The sequence below is a fragment of the Podarcis cretensis genome (assembly GCF_951804945.1).
Source record: "Podarcis cretensis genome assembly, chromosome: 3".
Taxonomy (NCBI): domain Eukaryota; kingdom Metazoa; phylum Chordata; class Lepidosauria; order Squamata; family Lacertidae; genus Podarcis; species Podarcis cretensis.
In genome coordinates, this window is record NC_137172.1 from 51,203,089 (window position 1) to 51,224,155 (window position 21,067).

At 40.8% G+C, this 21,067-nt stretch overlaps 1 protein-coding gene across 2 annotated transcripts in view; it reads right to left on the reverse strand.

The window, feature by feature from the left end:
• SMOC2 (SPARC related modular calcium binding 2) overlaps positions 1 to 21,067 on the reverse strand; it is a 128,815-nt gene that overhangs the window by 66,181 nt on the left and 41,567 nt on the right. Inside the window, exons 2-4 of one of the 2 annotated variants that reach the window (XM_079971370.1) lie at positions 19,295 to 19,466; positions 2,795 to 2,901; positions 1,940 to 2,039 (exon numbers count right to left, since the gene is read on the reverse strand). In XM_079971370.1, the coding sequence (XP_079827496.1) occupies positions 1,940 to 2,039; positions 2,795 to 2,901; positions 19,295 to 19,466 (379 nt within the window). Of the gene's footprint in view, positions 1 to 1,939; positions 2,040 to 2,794; positions 2,902 to 5,621; positions 6,038 to 19,294; positions 19,467 to 21,067 lie in introns of those variants that run through there. The other variant, XM_079971371.1, reaches the window with a different exon arrangement.

A 21,067-nucleotide genomic window follows, 5' to 3' on the forward strand; every position in this document is an offset into this window, starting at 1 on the left:
AGCAGGATTCACCTTATGTAGGGCTGCCCTATGTCCAGAATTTCCTGGACGTACCCGGAATACTGCAGCCAAAATCAGTGTCCAGGCAGATTATCAGGGATAATCCGGATTTATGGCAACCAATGTCTGCAAAGTTATTTTTGCTGATTTCCCTGAAAAAAGCTCAAAAACGTCCACTTTATTTGCAATTTTGCAAGCTCAACAACTTTTCTGTACAGATTTTCACTTTTTGAAAGATGGCAACTCTACCTAATGAGTCCTATTAGTGCAAGCCCAGCATGAGGTCTTTTACCTGTGCAATGGGTTCCTCCCCCCCTCTCCCCATGATCCAGGTGCACTGAAATTGGCTTAAACTGGGGGAGAACCCTTAGAATATTGGTAGGGGGAGAGGAGGGATTGTTCAGCAATGTAGAATTCTACCTACAGTCTATTGTATCACACCAAACCAAGTAATTAATTTATCTTCTAGGACCCTTGCAGAGGAAGAATATGGGATGTTTTCCCCAACTCCATAAGGTAATGAATTTTAAATGAATATTACACAAATAAAGCTTATTTTTAAACATGGATCATGTCCATGTTTTGTGCAAGAAACACAATCCACCCTACCGCCCAAGTAAGTATCATGGATGACCAAATATAAATATAAAACAGACTGAATTCTGTCTCGTAAAGCATCCAATAGTAAACCCATCAGTTTGAGCTTTTTGTGAAGATTCAAGGCTTTGAGTTAACTCAGAAGTTCAATGCTCTCCACAGTTAAAAAGGGTGAACTTTGACTAGACTGTGCCCACTTAAGGATTTAAAAATGCACTGGATTTATTGGAACACCTTCATCCACATATGTTTTTTATCACTGTTGCCCACAGTCCCTGAGCCCATTGATCTGACAATTATTGTCTTTGTGAGAGGCGGGGGCTAAGATCTGGGAACCAATTCTATTTGCTTATCAAAAGGCAATTCTAGGCAAATTATCTACTAGAGTAACCAAGGCAGTTTCTGTCCCCCCCAAAAAGCCAAAACCAAACTAGAAGGGATCTATCAGTATAATCAAAGAAAGCCTGGAGTTGACTAGGCACTAGGCACTTGGGGGAGGGAGCAGTATTTGATACTGCTTGGATGATAATCATCCAAATCTAAGTGATCCAACAATAGGTTTTTCCATAAGGCATGTACCACCACCTCTTTCAGTATCAATGGAACATGCCTCTCATTCAGAGATGTTCTTTGCCCCAGTTTCCAGATATCCAGCCCAAGAAGCTACCATAGGCAAGAGTGGGGGGAAGTGAGGTGGGGCAGTGGGGGGAAAGAAATGCAGGTTTGTTTGTAGGGCCACCTTAAACCTTCTTAAACCTTGACAGTGTGTTGGATCTCCAAATGCCCCCATGAAGTGGTGTTTGGGGCATCTTAGGACTTAGAGGTGAAACATGGAATTGGCTGTTTGGCTTGCAAGACTGTGGACCGAATGGTGGGTTGAATTTGGGATTGGATTTGATCCCATGTGGGCCTGCCCTAAATATTGGTCTGAGGTCATTTAAGTTTTGCACGGAAGATCTATAAAACTACAATCTTCTTTGAATGACTTCAATAGGAAGTTAGTTTGCTGTTTGAAGTACTGTTGGCTATTATGTTGGGACATGAGGTTCATCCAAATCCAAAGTTCATAACTCCACTCAAATGATGGGAAACCAAACCACATGGAATCCAAGAAGGAAGAAAAATCATCTAATCCAGTGTGAGGCTTAAAAGCCAACCTTAACAGAGAATTAGTTGAGCTTTTCAGGAAAGCTGAAATGTCTATCTATGAGTGTAGGAAATTTCCATTACTGCACCAGATGTAAGATCTTTTCTTTCCCGGTAAACGATATGTTTATAGCCGGATTAAAACAGTCAAATGAAAAGTTGAACAGATTCTTTTAGACATGATATATGTTTTTACCTGGGCAACGTGGAGTTTTATGTGCTACGGCTGTACCACTGATGGGACGCCCATTGGAAGTGACACACCAGCAGTAGCCTGTGTAGCTGTGGCACTGAACCTGTCAGAAAACAACACAAGGTATATATAACAGAACATGCACAGTTTAGTGTTTCAAATTTTCATTAAAAACAGTTTTATCAATTAGCTACTATACTCTGCCATAATCCTCTAAATTACTATTAAAGGTAAAGGGACCCCTGACAATTAAGTCCAGTCACGAACGACTCTGGGGTTGTGGTGCTCATCTCACTTTACAGGCCAAGGGAGCCGGCGTTCGTCCGCTTCCGCAGACAGTTTTTCCGGGTCATGTGGCCAGCATGACTAAGCCACTTCAGTCCTAATACCCAGTTTTATCTAGTGTCAATGACCTCCATTTTCCCCCTATAGGACATGGGATGCAATCTGGGACTCAGCTGAGAGGGGACAAAACCTGATGTTCACCCCAGACTTTGGAAATCAACAAGGACACATTTAGTCTTTAACTGTACTTTCAAAGCATAATCATGTACTTTCACCCAGATGGACAGGAAAGAGCTGAAGAAATATTGCTTCATAATGTTGTTGACTATAGTCAAGTGTGAGACCCACACGTCACACAATTCAGTGGCCTTAAGCTAAGAGTTCAGGTCTGACTTTCCCAAGTTTATAAAGGCATATATATTCCTTTTAGCTGTTTTAAAATATGAACTGTGACATCAGAGCCAACCCATAGTTACTCTAAGTCAGAAAAATGAGCTGTTGCAACCAAATGCAACAGACATAAATCTGAATTGATAGACATGCCAGATAAAGAGTCAAGAGTTTTCAGCCAACCTGGCTGTAAGTGCCATCATCATTGCATTCTGGAATAAACACTTGCTGGAACTCCTTGCGTGCTTGTTCCTGAGTGTACTTCCTCTCTGCCACACATCTTGAAAGATCTAAAGAAAGGGAGGGGGAAAGCAATACAATGTTAGTGCCTGTGTACATCAGAATACCATAAAATAAAATAGGTGTGAGTGATGCTAAGTCCATAGGCTGGCTCTGCACAGCTTCCTTTGGGTTGTCAGTTTTCTCCTTGAATATTCAGAGCAAGTCTTCAGCCAGGGAAATTGAGGAAACACCCAAAAGGAATATAATACTCATCCTTTGATCCAGATGACCATGAAGTATACTTTGCAAAATTGTATGGATCCTTGCTCCATTTTTGCAATAACAACAGCCACACATGCTGTCTGATCGGCCTTAATGTACCAGAAGGCCGTTTTTTTTTGGGGGGGGGGTACTGAATATAACTATGCCTCTGAAATACAGCTTGCTTGAAAAAACAACAACACATATCTCATTTGTGGTTAATATTTCTCTGTCATGCCAAGTTTCATACATTTGGAGGGGGGGGGTTGAAATAGAAATGTGTTCGTCTTGTAATGCTCAGGCATATATTGAATCAAGCAGCAGTCCCCCTCATCCCATTAAGTTTTTCTCTGGCTTGGGTCTTAATCTGAGCCAGAAAAGGGCCCCCTGACCTTGATTCTCTGTCCCCTATTCACATATCTGTTCTGACCATGGAAACTGCAACAAGAGTAGCAGCAGCGAAGGAGCTATAAAATGCCTCCCACTCACACCCCGATGCCAGAGACACTGGCAAATGCAGTTTTCTACATCTTCCAGGGTCACTGAGACACTAAGATTCCAGGAAGAAGGAAAAGGAGAAAAATGGCTGTGGCCTTCAGTACTTCTGCTGTTGCTACTTCTGTAACTGCCACTAGACTGGGAAAATGACAAAGAAATATGGTAATCAGAAAGGGCAGTACTTAGGCATGGAGTGGGGGAAGGATTAGGGAACCATGGTGTGCTCCTGATGATGTCATCAGAAGGACAGCAGAATTCCTGAATTTTGATCTAGGCATGAAAAATCAAAGCTGTATTTCCAGTCTTCCAGGAAAATAGTTGACTTTACCAGCACCAGGACCACAGGAATTTGCCCAAAAGGAAAGAAAAAAACTAGGCACTTTTGCAAGCATCATATTTAATACTGTAAAGACTTCTATAGCCAATTCCTGTTACTGTAATTAAGTACTGAACTATTAAAGTCCATTATGAATATAAGATCTGAACACCAAGTAGAAATCAAATGGATTCATTAACTAGCATACATACTTAATTAATACTGTAAAAATATCTGATTCTGTGATGAGTTCCCTGCTCCCCTGGATTCACAGTTCAACTTACTTTGAAATCCTATGAAGCCTATCCTGAAATCCTTACCCCATCATTCTCCACCCCACCCCCACCCCTGCCCCAACAGGACTAGGTGTTTTCTTTCAATACTTGCTTCTGTTAAAACTGATGAGTATAATTGGTTTAATTGACACTAAAATGGGAATGTCTATCTCTATTGGTGAAAGGGTTTAACTGGTATATTCCATTGAAGCTAAAGTACAACAAGAAGAGCTCTCTCTCTCAGCTTTTACTGAGTTGATAATTAATTAATTGTTGTTCTCTAGCAGCTAACATGTGAGTGATTAACCTTAGATCATGTGACAAAGAAAAGAGCCACCACCCTCTCAAGATGGCGAGGCTCCATGGAGTAGAGATGTAAATGAAGCTCTCCAGGTAAACAGCTCCAAGCTAAAGGGGCTGGAATGCAGGAAATGAAGAGACACAGACAGACAGACAGACAGACAGGGACAGAGCCAGAGCGAGGCTGCTATGTTTATCAGCTCTGATTACATTAAAGTTATTTCTAATAAGCTGAGCCTGTGCTGGACACCTCAAGTTATTGTATGGATATTTTTTATGTGTCTTTGATGGTTTTGTTTTTGAAGGTAGTTCTGCAAGTAAATATTTAATTAAACCTATGGCCTTGGTAATGTTTTTCTTCCAAAAGGACTCAGTTACTGTGAATCTAGTCACTTCAAACTGCAACATTAATATCTGTAATAAAAAGTGCACTTCGTTTTCTTGACTCCCCAGACTCCATGAGTCCTTTTAAAGATATTTGGGAGGGCTCATTACATACACATATATGCAGTGTTGTTTTTTTTAAAAAAATAAAATGTTTAGGGGTACTTTCATTTTGACTCAAGAAAATCACCATTTTATAGCTCAAATCGGGGAAAATAAATACAGTAAATGGACAAAAGTACAAAGAATCACAAAATGTTTAGGGGTATGCGTACCTCTGCATTCCCCCAGAAAAAAAGCACTGCATATATGGAAGTTCAAAGGCTTAGCACTCCTGTGCTTGAAACTGCAACACTGGGGGAATTTTTAAAAGTTCAGTTTAAATATGGACAACATTTAATGACAAATTTCTGCTTTCCAAAAAGTGAAACTTCCTACTCTCATTAGAAGTACATTTTGGTTTTTGGAAGAAAAAATCCCTCATATCTGAGGCATCTGATGAAGTGGGCCCTAGTCCATCAAAGCATCTGCCACAATAAATCTATTCATCTTTAAGGTGCCATGAGACACTTTCCCCCCCCCCATAAAGGCCAGTTTCTTAAATTCACACCAAAGGCTCTTGCTGTAGTTGGGCTGTGCTGTGGTAGTCAACTGCCAATGTTTTAAAAAGTAAGAATAAAATACAACTGCTTTGCCCAGCTTTCATACCGTACGCCTTATCCTAAGCTTATAAGTTTGCTTATACATTACTTACTAGCATGTGGTTTTAATGGAGAGAGTGTTTCAACTGAAAATAAATCTCTCCTTTGGTGGACTTCTGTCTTCATTTTTAGTGCAGCATGTGGTTTAAATGTCAAAAGGAAAAGTGATCTAAATTCCAGGACGCGAGGGCTCCAATCCTCAACACACTTTGTCAGGAGCAAGCCCCACTGAGATGCATTTCGCCTATTCTCCCAAAGAATGTGTGAAGGATTGCATCCAAGCTCTCTCATACAAGGCTGATAGTATTATAAATCAGTTCTTATATAGGAATTATCACTGAAGGGTGCCAGAGAGATGAATTCCTATAGATTTCCTCTGACTGAAACATCCTTCTTTGCAGTCTATCTAATATTCCAGGAGTTTACAGAAAGTTAAATCTGATGGAACATGACACCTGCAGTCTAACGTTTCTGGAATTATTCAAGCACAGTGTTATGTACTGAGCTTGGATCCTAGAACAATAGGCAGGTAGGATCTTAGAAGGCAGCAACCTGGTTGGTCTGTAGGAGCCGCCTAATCCGGCTCCAGGAGGAAGTGAATCAACAACCTGATTGGCCTGCAGGAACAGTCAGTCACACAGGACTCATTGTGTAAATAATTCCTTCCAGTAGCACCTTAAAGGATTTTTTTTATTTTGTTTTGACTATGGCAGACCAACACGGCTACCTATCTGTAACTGTGTAAATAATGTATATATAGCCAGAGGTTTGGGGGGAAAGCACTCACTCACTGTTTACCATGAGCTGAAATAAAGAGCATTAAATCAACACTCAACCCCAAGGATATTTCACACAGGAAGCTGCCTCCTACTGTCATGGAGCTGAAGTGCGTGTTTCTACCTCAAGACAAAGAATGTTTCAATGTTGCTCTTCTACCTGTTTAGGGCAGGGGTGGAGAACCTGTGGCCCTCCGGATGCTGTCGTACAACAGTTCCCACCATCTGTGACCATTGGCCATGTTGCCTGGGGATGATGGGAGTCCAACAACATCTAGAGGGCCATAACTTTCCTATTCATAGTTTAGGGCACTGGTTTTCAAATGCAGGTGTTTATTAAAGGTTCATCAGATTTCCTCACATTTAGTTATATGGAAAGTTCCACATCTTGTCCTCTTCATGAGCTGGATCATATGCCTTAGCTTTACAGTGAGCTGGATCATATGCCTTAGCTTTACAGTGAGTCCCACCTCCGAGGGCCTTCTCGTGGTTCCCTCATGGCAGGAAGTGAAGCTACAGGGAACCAGGCAGAGGACCTTCTCAGTAGTGGTGCCCACCCTGTGGAATGTCCTCCCATCAGATGTCAAGGAAATAGACAACTATCTGACTTTTAGAAGACATCTGAAGGTATCCCTGTTTAGGGAAGTTTTTAATGTTTGCTGTTTTATCGTGTTTTTACTATTCTGCTGGGAGCCTCCCAGAGTGGCTGGGGAAACCCAGCCAGATGGGCAGGGCATAAATAATAAGTTGTTGTTGTTGTTGTTGTTGTTGTTGTTGTTGTTGTTGTTGTTGTCACAGTCTGATTGGATTTGTGCATTTAATCCTAGGTATCTCATTGAATGGCAAAGGTGAAAATACATGTTTTTACAAATGGACTTGTTTCAAAGATGGGTATTTTTTCCCTCAACAAAAAAAATCCATACAGGCCCGGCCCCATTTAAATGGGGCAAAGCAAGCTTACTCTGTTTTCTCTAGGCCAGTGAGTATTCATGTACAAGATATTATACTCATTTCTGCAGTTATCTATCTTTTTATTTTATAAACAGAAATTCCTACTCAACAGATCAAAATAATACTTATCAATGAGAAAAGACTACTTAGAAAGTGACTAAAGTGAAATGTTTGAAGTAAAATATACCCTAAGGGCAAGCTACAGACGCTTAGCTGTTCTTGAACCAAATGGAGAGATTTTCTTAAATCTGTAAAGATTTGAACAGATGGGACTAATATTAAGTCACACCATTTGGATACTTATAAGATTTCCCTCTGCACCCACTCACCCACTTTATATGGATGTTTCCGTTTTCTGGCTTCTCCTCCTCCGCCCGCCACCCTGCCGCCCCAGTTTTCAGAATGCCGAATTTCAGTGACATCTTGTGGAAGCATCCGCACAAGCTTTAAGTTGGTTTTATACCAGTTAAACCAGGAATAATGGACCTGTGGCCCTCCAGTTCCAATCAGCCATCATGGCTAATGGTCTCTTGAGTAAAGGTGAGGTATAAATGTAATAATAAATAGATAATTTTATAGAGATGCTCCCCCACACTGCTGAGCCATTTCCATATTTTAAAAGACAGGCAATTGCAAAATGTGAAGGATGCAACAAGCCTGGCAAGGTGATCCATAAATGACAGTAACAACATTTCAGCATTCAGTGGTCTGTTCTTCAAAGTACATTTCACCATCCACATACGATGCTCACACAAAAATTCAGGTCTTGGGGGTGGGGCAGCTTACCTTAGTGCCCTTGTGGATTTAAAATATAAGAGAAGTACACCGGTTCACTTGTTAGCTGACATTAGCGAGAACTAGCTTGCTGACCTGTGGAAATTCTTTACCCATTCCTCAATGTGTCAAAACACAGACTTCCTGTTTTTAACAAGGATATTAAGATACTGAGAAGAGTAGCTAATTTTAAATGGCACTAGCCAAGGGATGAGCCAATTTTTACAAGGTAAAATATACTGATATAAAAGCTTGATTGATTGTTTCAGCTATCTCAATTTTATTTTTGCAAGTTTCATACTGACCAAAAGTTACCTGCAAGCTAAAATTAAAAACAGATATGATGGAAATTTAAACCTCAGCAGATTACTGGCTGAGACGGACTTTTGCTAGTCAACTACCAGCTTTTATTTAGTCACTTTGCATTGATTATGCTTAATTCTGTTTTATTTTTCATAACATTTGTTCTATTATATATATTCCTCCCCCAGTTTTGTTGATTTGTGGTGACTATTGGCTTTTGTTGCGTTTATTCTCTCCTTCCTGCCTTCCTCATTTTACTTTATAAAATGATAATTGGTGGTTTTAAGCAATACACTTGAATTGATAGATTGATTTTCTCAATGAGAAACTGAGCAAGAGAGACATTCATAGAAGTGTTCATATGGACCCCCTGATGTGTTCATTGAACATGAGGGGAAAATAGGATTTTGCCTCTTAGCCATTTCCAAATACAGATGCACCCACTAGCAACACCCCCTCTTCCGCGGATGGGAAATAAATTTGATTCAGTTTGCATTTCAATATGAACCTGCCTAATTCACACTTTCTGAAACATCATGCAGATTAAAATATAGCCATGATATGAAAAATGTGCACTTTTCTGAATTTTGCAATGCTGTTTTTTGGTCAAGTAATGTGCGCAAAAATGCAGGCAATGGGGTAAACTTTGCAGAAAGATGCATATATTAACGAAAATAACTTACTAAAACTCATCTCACAGGAAATTGCTTTACAAAAATATGTGCATCAAGCACAATTTTTGCATACAAAAATGTGTCTGTTAGGAAAAATTCACACTGAAAGACTGATCAATTTTTAAGAGGATTTTATTTGAATGAAAGCAAGCAAGCAAGCAAACTGATGTGTAAATGTGAAGAACTAGACTTGGAGCAATGGAAAGCTGAATGAGAGGAAATGAAATTGACAAATTTGCCCATCCATGTCCTCATACCTTTGGCAGAACTGCAGAACTGGAAGTATGTGTCTTCTATGTCTGAGTAAGGCCTTCTCTCACTAAAAATGAACAAATGGCCACCAGGTGGGGTGTCACGCTCAGCGGGAACAATCACACACCCCTTTCATGTACTCACTGAACATGCAAGGGAACTCCTAATGAGGAGAGAACAGCTATACATCTACAGAGAGGTTAAGTTTGGCCTTAGACTTTCAGGTGCTATTTTAAAACACACACACAACCCCAAAACGTTCATATATTAAAACTAGGGGTGTTCAACACTCACAGAAAAGTACAGCATTTCCACACACATGCATACACAGAAGGGCTGGTGTATAGTGCCAGAAGCAACAGACCATTTCTACCTCTTTTGAAAAAGCAAAATGCTGCATTCTGGATCTCTGCAAAGAGACAAAGTTATCTAAGTTGGAGTGTTCTTCCATTGGCACCTAAACAGAGCCTACCTCTGAGCAATTCCCATTTGCAACCACTCAGCAATTTAGATATTTACTAAATCTTTGTGATAAAATAAGGAATGCTCCACTGGAATCTTGCTTGGTGAGAAAATATTTTTCACCTTCTTTCGGCACCAGCATAAATTCTGGTGAAGTTTGACTGTTGCTTTTTCTAATTCTTCCTGAAAGCCACAGTTCCTTCTGTTTATTCCTCTCTGCTTTGTGATGGGGTCACAATTCTGTCTAAAACAAGAGAGTCTGTGCAGGTCTTGGACTGGTGACTGGAAGTTTATTGGCTTGATGGAGGCCAATAAACTGAGGCAGAATCTTGATAAGATGGTGGTGCTGTGAGTGGGTATGCTGCCCCTGAAGGAACCAGTTCATAGCCTGGGAGTACCCTTGGATTCCAATCTGTTCCTGAAGTTCCAATTGGCTTCTGTGGCTAGCAGTGCTTATGCCCAGCTTAGGCTAGTTTGCCAGCTATGGCCATTCCTTGCCCTGGATAGCTGGGCCCCAATTGTCTGAGCTCTAGACATCTCCCACCTGAAATACTGCAATGGGCTCTACAAGTGGTTGCCTTTGAAGCTGTTCAGAATCTGCAACTATTGTGAGGATGGCAATGGTTTGGTCGCAAAGTGTCACAGGTCCTGAAAGTGCTGAAAATGCCAGGCCCAATTCAAGGTTTGGCATAAACACCCAAAATAGCCTTGGACCCAAGTACCTTCACAAATAGGAACTATCTCAGGTATAGTTGTATGAATAGTTAATTCAAGCACACAGGCAGGTGAAAGTATTCCTTTGTTTGTAGCTAATCTTCTTACAGAGACATCACCTTGCCAACAAAGGTCTGTGTAGTTAAAGCTATGGTTTCCCCAGTAGTGATGTATGGAAGTGAGAGCTGGACCATAAAGAAGGCTGATCGCCGAAGAATTGATGCTTTTGAATTATGGTGCTGGAGGAGACTCTTGAGAGTCCCATGGACTGCAAGAAGATCAAATCTATCCATTTCTTAAGGAAATCAGCCCTGTGTGCTCACTGGAAGGACAGATCCTGAAGCTGAGACTGCAATACTTTGGCCAGCTCATGAGAAGAGAAGACTCCCTGGAAAAGACCCTGATGTTGGGTAAGATTGAGGGCACAAGGAGTAGAGGACAACAGAAGACGATATGGTTGGACAGTGTTCTCGAAGCTACCAACATGAGCTTGACCAAACTGCAGGAGGCAGTGGAAGACAGGAGTGCCTGACATGCTCTGGTCCATGGGGTCACGAAGAGTCGGACACGACTAAACGACGAAACAATAACAACAATCTTCTAACGAAACACTTTTCAGGTTATGGTGAAAGTTCCCTCAGCACCACTGCAGAGAACTGAAAACCTGAACAGACTGAAACTGCTTTACCAACACCAGTGAGATATATAGTATTTCAGAACAAAACGGAACCATGTTGGCCAGTGCATACAATGAAGATCCCTTTTCAGCGACCAACACTGAACATATTTGTTAGGGTATACCTTATGGTTGCCAGATTTATTCTTTATTTTAAAAGGCTGTTCCTTATTTTGGAACATAGCAAGCCAACAAGGCATAAATAGATGTCGTTTAGTCTAGAACATTAGAGCTAAATGTAGTATTCAGCACCTCCGTGTCCATAAGCAACACTGAAGTGCAATTAACAGGGAAACATTTATGGCCATGATTATTGACAAACAAAGGCTGCTTTGAGATCTGGTCCCTGACACGAAAAGTTGTCGAGAAATATGTAGTCGTTGGCATCACTTGGGAATTTACTGGCCTTGCAGAAAGCCCAAGCTGAAAGTTCCATTTTTTGCCCAGAATCTGAAAGTAAACTTGGCATAGACTGTTCTGCATTTGAGCTCTCCGAACCACCAAAAAAACAAATTTATGGGCAGAAAGGCCAAAATATCTTAGGGAGAAAAAAAAAGTTAAAATGGATCCAACTTAAAATGCCACTTCTTCCAATCCACCCACTGGATCTGTTCAGTTGGGAAATGAGCCGCTGGCAACAGAACATTGTTCTCTTGACAGTGCCCCAGAAAGAGAAATCTGTTTTTCCTCCACTAGACACGTCTGTTATAGATATTGCGCACATGGAGACAAGACACAGTAAGCTGGCAGCGATTGCAGACTCGGGATTTGAAGATGCTGAGGTGTGAGGTGAAGAGATGCCACTCAAGCACTAAAACCCTCCACCTCAATTAACAGCTAACAGTTGTGAGACCCTGGAGAGAGAAAACGGGCCTCTTGCTTGCATATATAGAATGCTACACAAAACAATCTAATTCTTCTCTTGATTCCATGATTCCACAATAAAATTGTACAGATGGTAAGGGGAACCTGTGGCCCTTCAGATGGTGTTGGGCTGCAGTTCCCAACATCACTGACCATTGACCATGATGGCTAGGGCTGATGGGAGTTGAACAACAACAGCTGTGCACAGCTAAAGCCAAACTTCCATCATCCATGATCATTGCCCATATTGGCAGAGACACATGAGCCTTGTAGTCCGCAATGTCAAGGGGGCACCTTGTTCGCTACCCTTGCATTAGGGTTCTTGCTTCATTATTATTAGATAGCTGCCAAAATGGAGGTAAATGCTAGAGAGACAGGTAGCTCAACCACCACCTGAAATTAGGCAAGTGCCTTGCAGCTTGATAGCAGCAGCTGGAGACATTTTTGTGTAAGAAGGCTATCCATGAAATGTAACCCATCCATTCTATGCAATATTCCCTATCCAGTCATTGAAACAATTTTATTGTTTTTCATTTATGAGTTCAGGTTTTTTTTGTATTTTATCTTATTTTTATATTATTGTATACCACTTCAGCAGATTTTGGATGTGAAATGGTTTATAAATCTGAAAATACAAGAAGTAAATAAATAAAATTAAACTAAAGGCTAACTGCTATATGATGGCATCAGCTTCCAACAGCTGGAGAAGTTTGGGGAAAATATATGGCCAGATCTAGATGCGGTTTATTTATTCATATAGCCTACATGCCAGATTCTATGAGGTGCCTTTCACTAGTCTCTGAGGACATGATCACTGCACAACTATCCCAGTGCTTTGAAAAGAGAAGTCAATGGCTGTAAAAATGAAATAAAAATTAATTAATTATAATATAATGGACACAGAAAGAACTAGTGGGATCCAGTGGATAAGCAGCAACCTAGAAATAAGATTTAAATTAGGCACAATCTGTGGTTTGCAAGTTCTCTCCGGCTAACCTCATAATTAGCAAGGTTTTTCCAAGCTTTCCCAGAAAACTTTTGGAGAAATATTGGGATCTTACCAAGGGTTATCCGAGAGCCTTTAAAAAATAAAATAAAATAAAGCCTGAGAGTGCTCTCTGCCAGCTTTCTCTACTGATCACAGCCCTTTCCATAAACTTCACAATGTGAAGGAATGGAGTTAGAAGCAGGGAAGGCTTGTGTAGAAGTCTTCAGCAACAGACTCCTCACTAGGGCTGGAGGAGAAATTTGATTCAGTTCCTATTTAAAGCTACATTTATTAAATTTTCACTTTCTGAAACTATCTGCAAACCCAAACAAAGCTAGCCTTCAAAATTCACACTTAACTGAATTTTCCAATGTAGTTCTCCAGCCAACCAATGTTTATAAAAAGGCATATATTAGGGGGGAGTTTGCATTAAAATGAAGTGATTAGCGAAGATAGCTTACAGAAATGCATTAAATTGGGGGAAATTGCTTGCATAAATATGTACATTAGTCAAAACTCCACATGTCTCTTAATGAACACATTGTATATTGTATATTGTGAGACATTCACAATGCTGGTGAATTTTCATGAGGGTTAGTTTCATTTTTTTTAAAAAAAATTATGCAGCTTCATAAGAACAAGAATCATTCGCAAAATAGAATATTGATAGTCCTTGAATTTTCCCACCACACTGGTGTGGCCGAAGAGGATGGCAATGGGTGATCATGTTATAAAGTAGTTGGGTTCTATGTTATAAATAAAACACTGCTGGGAGTTGTTTTGTTTCATTTTTCAATGTATTTCTTATCAATTGAAAATTTGGTCTCTACACTTCTTAAATCTACAAAATTAGGCTAGAAAGTGCATTCTGGGGTGGTCTCTAGTACTGTGACATCTGGTTCCAGGCTTGCGAGGAAGTGAAATCATCCCCCAAAGTGGAAAATATTAGGGAGGAAACTAATAATAATTTAGGATAATCAAAGAGCAAGTTTTTCTATTGTTTTAGTCTGAATCGTTTTTCAGGGAGGGGGTTTGTGCTAGGAACACCTTCTATCATTCCTTTCTGCAAAACCCTTTAATGCTCCCCCGACTGTATAATTTTTTTTAAGGATAGTTATTGAAAGCTGTCCCTTATGGTCATCTACTGGGAGCGGTTGGTCTGAGAAACATAGAAAGAACAAAGATATCCTGCAAATAATTTTCATTGTTTTTAGTTTTTACCCAGGCCTTAATAACACTTCCCTCATAACCTTGTGGAATTCTATTCAAATATACACACCCACACCTTCTTCTTCTTCTTAAGGAATATAATTAACAAAAAGAACAGAAGTAATTTCCCTTCCTGGAACTGTATCTGACATTCTAGTCATCTGGTGGTTAAGGGAATAAATATTCTGAAGAAAACAAAAGAATAACAGAGCTGGCTGGAACTCCCTTGGCCTTTAGGAACCACCCATTGCTTTGTGGCAGGCGTCACTAAACCTAAACGCTCTCTGACTGATTTTAGCTAAATATGGAAAACAGAGCAGAAAATGAAGTGGGTAACACTGAAATCTTGGCTTTTGCATCTAATGCTCATATTTTTTTTGGGGGGGGGTGCCATATTTTTATTATTTTGACCTTATTGCACATATTGAATTATTACTTTTAAACAGACTCTGTGTCCTATGCTTACTCAGGGTTTGGAAGAAGCATACCTTTTCCATGCTGAAAGAAAAGGCAGAATGTGAGAAAACCCCTCAACAAAACTCTGTGAGTGTGTTTTGTGTGTGCCTGTGAGGGCCATAATGTGTGCCAAAAGGAAGGGAGGGGGACCCAGAAAAAAGTTGTTTAGTTATTTATTTTGAATTCTTATGGTCCGCCCTTCATCCTAAAATCCCATGGCGGGTTACAACAACAGCTGCACAAAACTATAAAAATTATGACAATAAAATAACAGTTCTCATAAAAATAAAAACAGCCTGTCAGTTCCTGGGATCTAGGCATCCCACAGCATTAAAAGGCTTGCCAAAAGAGTTTTCATCTGGTCTTCAGCTGGCACGTGTAGCTGGCTATGTTCATGCCAGTCAAACCTCAAGGTGATGTCATGGGACAGTTATGCTTCCACTGTAACATGCTCCCTGAAAACCCAAACCCAAATTCTGGAAAGGAAAGATCCATTTGGATTGATCACAGTGAAGGAGTTTCAAAACCAGGCTCAATGTTCTCATACGGGGTGGGGAATCTGTGGTCCTCTAAATGGTGTTGAGACTCCAACTCCCATCATCCATGATCATTAGCCATGCTGACTGAGGCTCATGGGTCCTACCTTCTGTGTCCAAGACAGCTGTTTACCAGCTCCATCTGGTACACAGGCTCAGACCCTACCTGCCAGCAGACTGTCTTGCCAGAGTGGTGCATGCTCTAGTTATCTCTCGCTTGGACTACTGCAATGTGCTCTATGTGGGGCTACGTTTGAAGGTGACCCAGAAACTACAACTAATCCAGAATGCAGCAGCTAGACGGGTGACTGGGAGCAGCCGCTGAGACCACAGAACACTGGTCTTGAAAGACCTACATTGGCTCCCAGTATGTTTCCGAACACAATTCAAAGTGTTGGTGCTGGCCATTAAAGCCCTAAATGGCCTCAGTCCAGTATATCTGAAGGAGCATCTCCACCCCCATCGTTCAGCCCAGCCAAGGGCCTTCTGGAGGTTCCCTTGCTGCAAGAAGCCAAGTTACAGGGAACCAGGCAGAGGGTCTTCTCGGTAGTGGCACCCGCCCTGTGGAACGCCCTCCCACCAGATGTCAAAGAGAAAAACAACTACCAGACTTTTAGAAGACATCTGAAGGCAGTCCTGCTTAGGGAAACTTTTAATGTTTGGTGGACTATTGTATTTTAATATTTTGTTGGAAGCCGCCCAGAGTGGCTGGGGAGACCCAGCCAGATGGGCGGGGTATAAATAAATAAATAAATTATTATTAATAATAATAATAATAATAATAATATTACCCTAAACTGCTTTCATCTTTGCCTTAGGAGAATTGTGAACGATGATTTTAAAACCAAGAGACCCTAAGAATGATCTGAAGGCACTTCATGCAACTCTACTGCTGAAGCTAACACAATCTGGCTCTGTATACTGCCTGGATGGGCTATATCATGGGTAGGCACACTAAGGCCCACACTAAGGGTCTGGGAATCAGCATGTTCTTACATAAGTAGAATGCGTGCTTTTATGTAAAATGCATCTCTGGGTTATTTCTTTTTTTTCTCTTCAAAATATCGCCGGGCACCCCACAAGGTCTGAGGGACAGTGGACCGGTCCCCTGCTGAAAAGGTTTGCTGACTATATGAACCACATGCATGCTTCCTTTCCACAGAAGGCTCTGAATACTACAATTAAATCACTATTAATGAATTAATTGCACTTAGGTCTGGCTTTCAGCTCCTTGGGGAAACAGAAGGAGAAAAGTCAGTGCAACTAGCAAATAAAAATTTCCTTAGAACTATGGTGTGACTTCCTTTCTTCTTTTGCTGACTTTCTATTTAACTTTGTATTCTAGGAGCAGGAAGAATCCCACAAGTACATTGTGGTCTACAGAATTTCCAGTGTATGAAAAGGTCTCCTTTGTGTTGTCAACAGATACAACAGGAGCTTGGATTTCAAAACTCAATTAAGTTTTCTTTGTCACCCTTGAACAAATATGGAGGTAGAGCCAATTAGACAATACAACAGAGCATTATGAAAGAGACTAAGAGAACAAGCAAATTGTTTCATTTAGGACTGAACAGGGATGAGACAGAATGTCTCTTTAACGAATTCTTGGTGCTTTAGGAGCTTTTTGGAGCTAACAGAGATGAGGAATGCATGGCGTGGAAAATTGTCTCCTGGAGGATGTCTCTGTGTGGTCTCTTGTTTTGGATAGAGAGCGAGCAAAGGTAAACCTTTTGTGATCATCGGTATTTATGCATAAAGGATAGCATTGTGTTGAAAATCAAACCCTGCATTTAAGCTGGGAAGCGTATCAAGATTTTTCCCTCAAGCTGGCAACACAAAAACCTGAATAGTTCTGCACCAATTAGCCCAAATGACTTTCAGATTAATCAGAAATGAGAAGCAGAACACTAAATATCAGAACTGGACAGGGAAGGAGTAAGATAGTAGGGTGGGTAGAAGATGGGATGTTGACAAGAAATGATAGATATAGAAGAAGAGTTTGGATTTGATATCCCGCTTTATCACTACCCAAAGGAGTCTCAAAGCGGCTAACATTCTCCTTTCCCTTCCTCCCCCACAACAAACACTCTGTGAGGGGAATGGGGCTGAGAGACTTCAAAGAAGTGTGACTAGCCCAAGGTCACCCAGCAGCTGCATGTGGAGGAGCGGAGACGCGAACCTGGTTCACCAGATTACAAGTCTACCGCTCTTAACCACTACACCACACTGGCTCTCTAATGCTGTTTCAATCCCTTTCACCGATCTGAAAATAGTTCAGCATAGAAACCATTTAAGATGCAGAAGTCATATCATTTAATCTGCTTTCACTCTAGTGCAGGCTTCCTCAACCTCGGCCCTCCAGATGCTTTTGGCCTACAACTCCCATGATCCCTAGCTAGCAGGACCAGTGGTCAGGGATGATGGGAATTGAAGTCTCAAAACATCTGGAGGGCCAAGTTTGAGGAAGCCTGCTCTAGTGCCTTTCTATAGAATTACTATTCTTCATTCACTCGTATTTTATGGAGAATTTTTGCTGTTGCCAAATTGTTGCAGTCCAGTGTTTTCTGTGTTGTCTTCTGATATTTTTCCTCACACACACTATGAGGTGATTTCCCCCCCACCCCAGCAATAAAACATAATTGGAGCACTAATCTATCCAGTGTGGTTGGCCAAAGCACTAACAAGGCTTTTCAGTACTCTTGTGTCTTTAATTAATTAATTAATTTAATTAAAAGGCTTGTTTGATTGGCCTCCTTGTTTTATTGCTTCTTGTTGATTCCAATTATGGGATCAGTCATGAACAACTACTTTTAATCACCCAAATGCCAGTTTTTGTTTCCATAATGATGGAAGTCTCTGATCACTGATTTCTTCTCATGTTTTTCTTCTTATTTTTATAGAGAAATAATAAAAAATAGTAGTACAAGAAAATCATTCATTAAGATGCTATTAATTACTAATCTCTAAGCCCTGGTGAACAGGAGGCTCTTAATCATTCAGGATCTGCAAACACGACACTTTTAATGAACATTTCATTGGACCTTTCCAACAGTGCAATATTCTAGACATGTCTTCTCAGATGGAAGTCCAACTGACATCTTCTTATAAGTAAACTTTATGGTGGAATTTTGACCAGGGAGGAAGGCATTTCTGGATGATATAGTGCCATAATGACTATATGTTGAAACTATATTCTATTTCTACAAGTTCCAGCTAATTACAGAAAAGCAATACAGCAACAACATTAAAGGGCTGCAGTGTAGAATAGCTGCTGATTCAAGTCATTGGAACTGGTGTACAAGCACTGAATCCCATCCAACAACATGCTCTTCAACGCCAGCCATTAGAGTGTATAGTGTTAATATCTTCTCAGTCTAATCACACTATCCCATCCCACACCACAGCCTATAGAACTAGTTTGCCACATGTTCTCTGGTATGTGATTTTAAAGAAATGTGTGGCAAATTCTACTCATCACTTGGCAGGTTTGTACAGACGGACAAGGTTATCTGGAGTGTGAATACTCTTAAATGAAAAACATGGCAGCAGCTTGGTAAATTTGGACTGTATGGGCTCAGTGCTTTTGGCAGATCATACTCAAGATGTGTATACTCAGGATCAGCAAATATTTGATGGACCTCAACGGTCCTTACAGTGTCCATATACACTAACAGCACTCTCGGCTCTCTGAGAGCTGGTCCTCATGCAGCCAAAACAGTGATGCCCGAAATGGAAGAATCAGCAGGATTGGGGGAGCCCTGAGCAAGGTTGTTGAAGAGAAATTATAGATATGGTGCTGCTTAACCACTTCCACTGATATGCAAGTAGTTCAACACACAAACCATTTAAGATGCAGTACTCATGCTCAATGGTCATGAACTATTGGCTGACTTCTTTTTTGGAGGGGCAGGAGGTTGAAAACTTTGGGGATGAAGAATGGAACAGAATGCCCCAAGAGGAGCACTTAGCACTGCAACATTTCATGATAGATTCCACTTCTTTTTAAATGAAGACACATTAAGGGGTGTGCTTAAAGCATTAATTCATAACAGGCTTTGTTATGCCCATAGAAAGAGAAAGAGATTTATTACCTTTGCAGTTGCCCTTGTGAGAGATTTCTAGTTGAGGATCTTTGCATTTTGCCCGTTGGAATTCACACCGGGACAGGAAAGTCCTGCCATCTGAGGCGCACAGCGACTTTTGGGGGGACCCCGTGCATTCCAGGCTGCATTCTTTGTCCTTGTCTTGCTCCACTCTTAAAAACTTTAACAAAACAAAGTGGTGTAAGAGGCTGAAATCTGGTCAAGCATTAAAACTCTCCAATAATATTTGGCCTGTCATGCAGCCATCTGATCTCTACCTTACCTCCTCCACTCCCCCCAAAACACAAACCCTGGTTGTGAATTTATTTTTCAAGGAGAGAAAACAGCAAATTAGCACTGCACAATGCTGAGCCTGGTGAGAATCCCAGCACCAGCTGGACTGCTCTGAGTTAGGGGTTCAGGAACAGGCCACAGAACCATGGCCTTTCTTCCCCAGTCTAGTCATAGGGCAGATGGGTATCTCTGCAAGTCCTGCCTCTCTGCAGAAGTGATGCAGGTGAAACAGCCCTCTGGAGTGGCTTTCCTACTTAGATAAGTCTGCTATGTCACAATTCTATTTCAGCTTTTAGATCATGATCCTCTTGACATAGATTAGTTTCCTTTTCGTTATGTGCAGTGCCTGGTACCCTTTTAAGTATTTTACAGACACATTAATAATGACAATGAACTGGAGCATAGGAATTTCTGAAGTTATGAATTGAAGCCAGTGCAGAAATACTCTTAAGGGACTGGCATAAAAGCAGGAGACTTAATCATTGCCATCTATGGCAAACAGTCACCAGATTTTTGTTAAATGTGAGTGTTTTCCAAAGTAAGCATACGGAGTCTGTGAATTATATCTAACTCCCTGTGTGCATTTTTTAAAATGAAAAAAGAATATGCATCTGTAATAAATCCACTTAATTTTTGAGCTTCAACTGTGCTCTCCTTGCATTTCATCACACTTTATTATAAGCAAATATAAAAGCCTTACAGTAAGACATGATAATTATAATTTTCTGTAAACGGTGCAATAAAAATCACAGAATTCATTATAGGCACAATATTCATATCCTTGGAATCCTAGCACAAGTTTAAAAATATAAAGGAACAGTAACAAACAATAAGAACATTCTTTTTTGACACTTCCTACTTTGTTTAGCACTTTTTGAACACCACCGTGGATTGTCTGAGGCTTAGCTTCAAGTTAATACAGTACTGGACAATTAAGGATGGAGTGGTAGTCCATTGTAGGGGTGCTCAACTTTGTAAGCATCCCCAGTTAAAGTGTTGCAGCACCTAGAGCACACATGCCCTTCCTCAATACTGCTGGTATATTACAGCCCAGGTGTGACCCTTAAGGTAGAGAAGATGTCTCCACTGGTTTGCATAGGGGGTGACTTGAAGGACAATTCATGGTGGGAAATATTATTGAGATGCTGGTCACAAAGGAAGAAAGAAATCACCCATCCACAGACGAAACCTGGTGCATAAAGATTCCCGAAAGGGGATAATTTTCCAATCCATTATGTTGTCCCATAAGCTGTCCTTTAGTTTGGGGGAGGAAACAATTCTATTTGGGGAGAGAGGGACAATCATTTTGAGTGCTTACAAAAGACTTCCATGTTTTGCCAGTGCATGATGGGAACGGAACGCTCACCGAAAGCAAAACAAACCCCAACATCCACCTGCCAAACTACAGTATCTTTGAGCTGAACTTCATTCTTCTTCTCTTTAGCAACATCACAGCCTTCAATTGCATTTTCACCTTTGTTGTAGGTC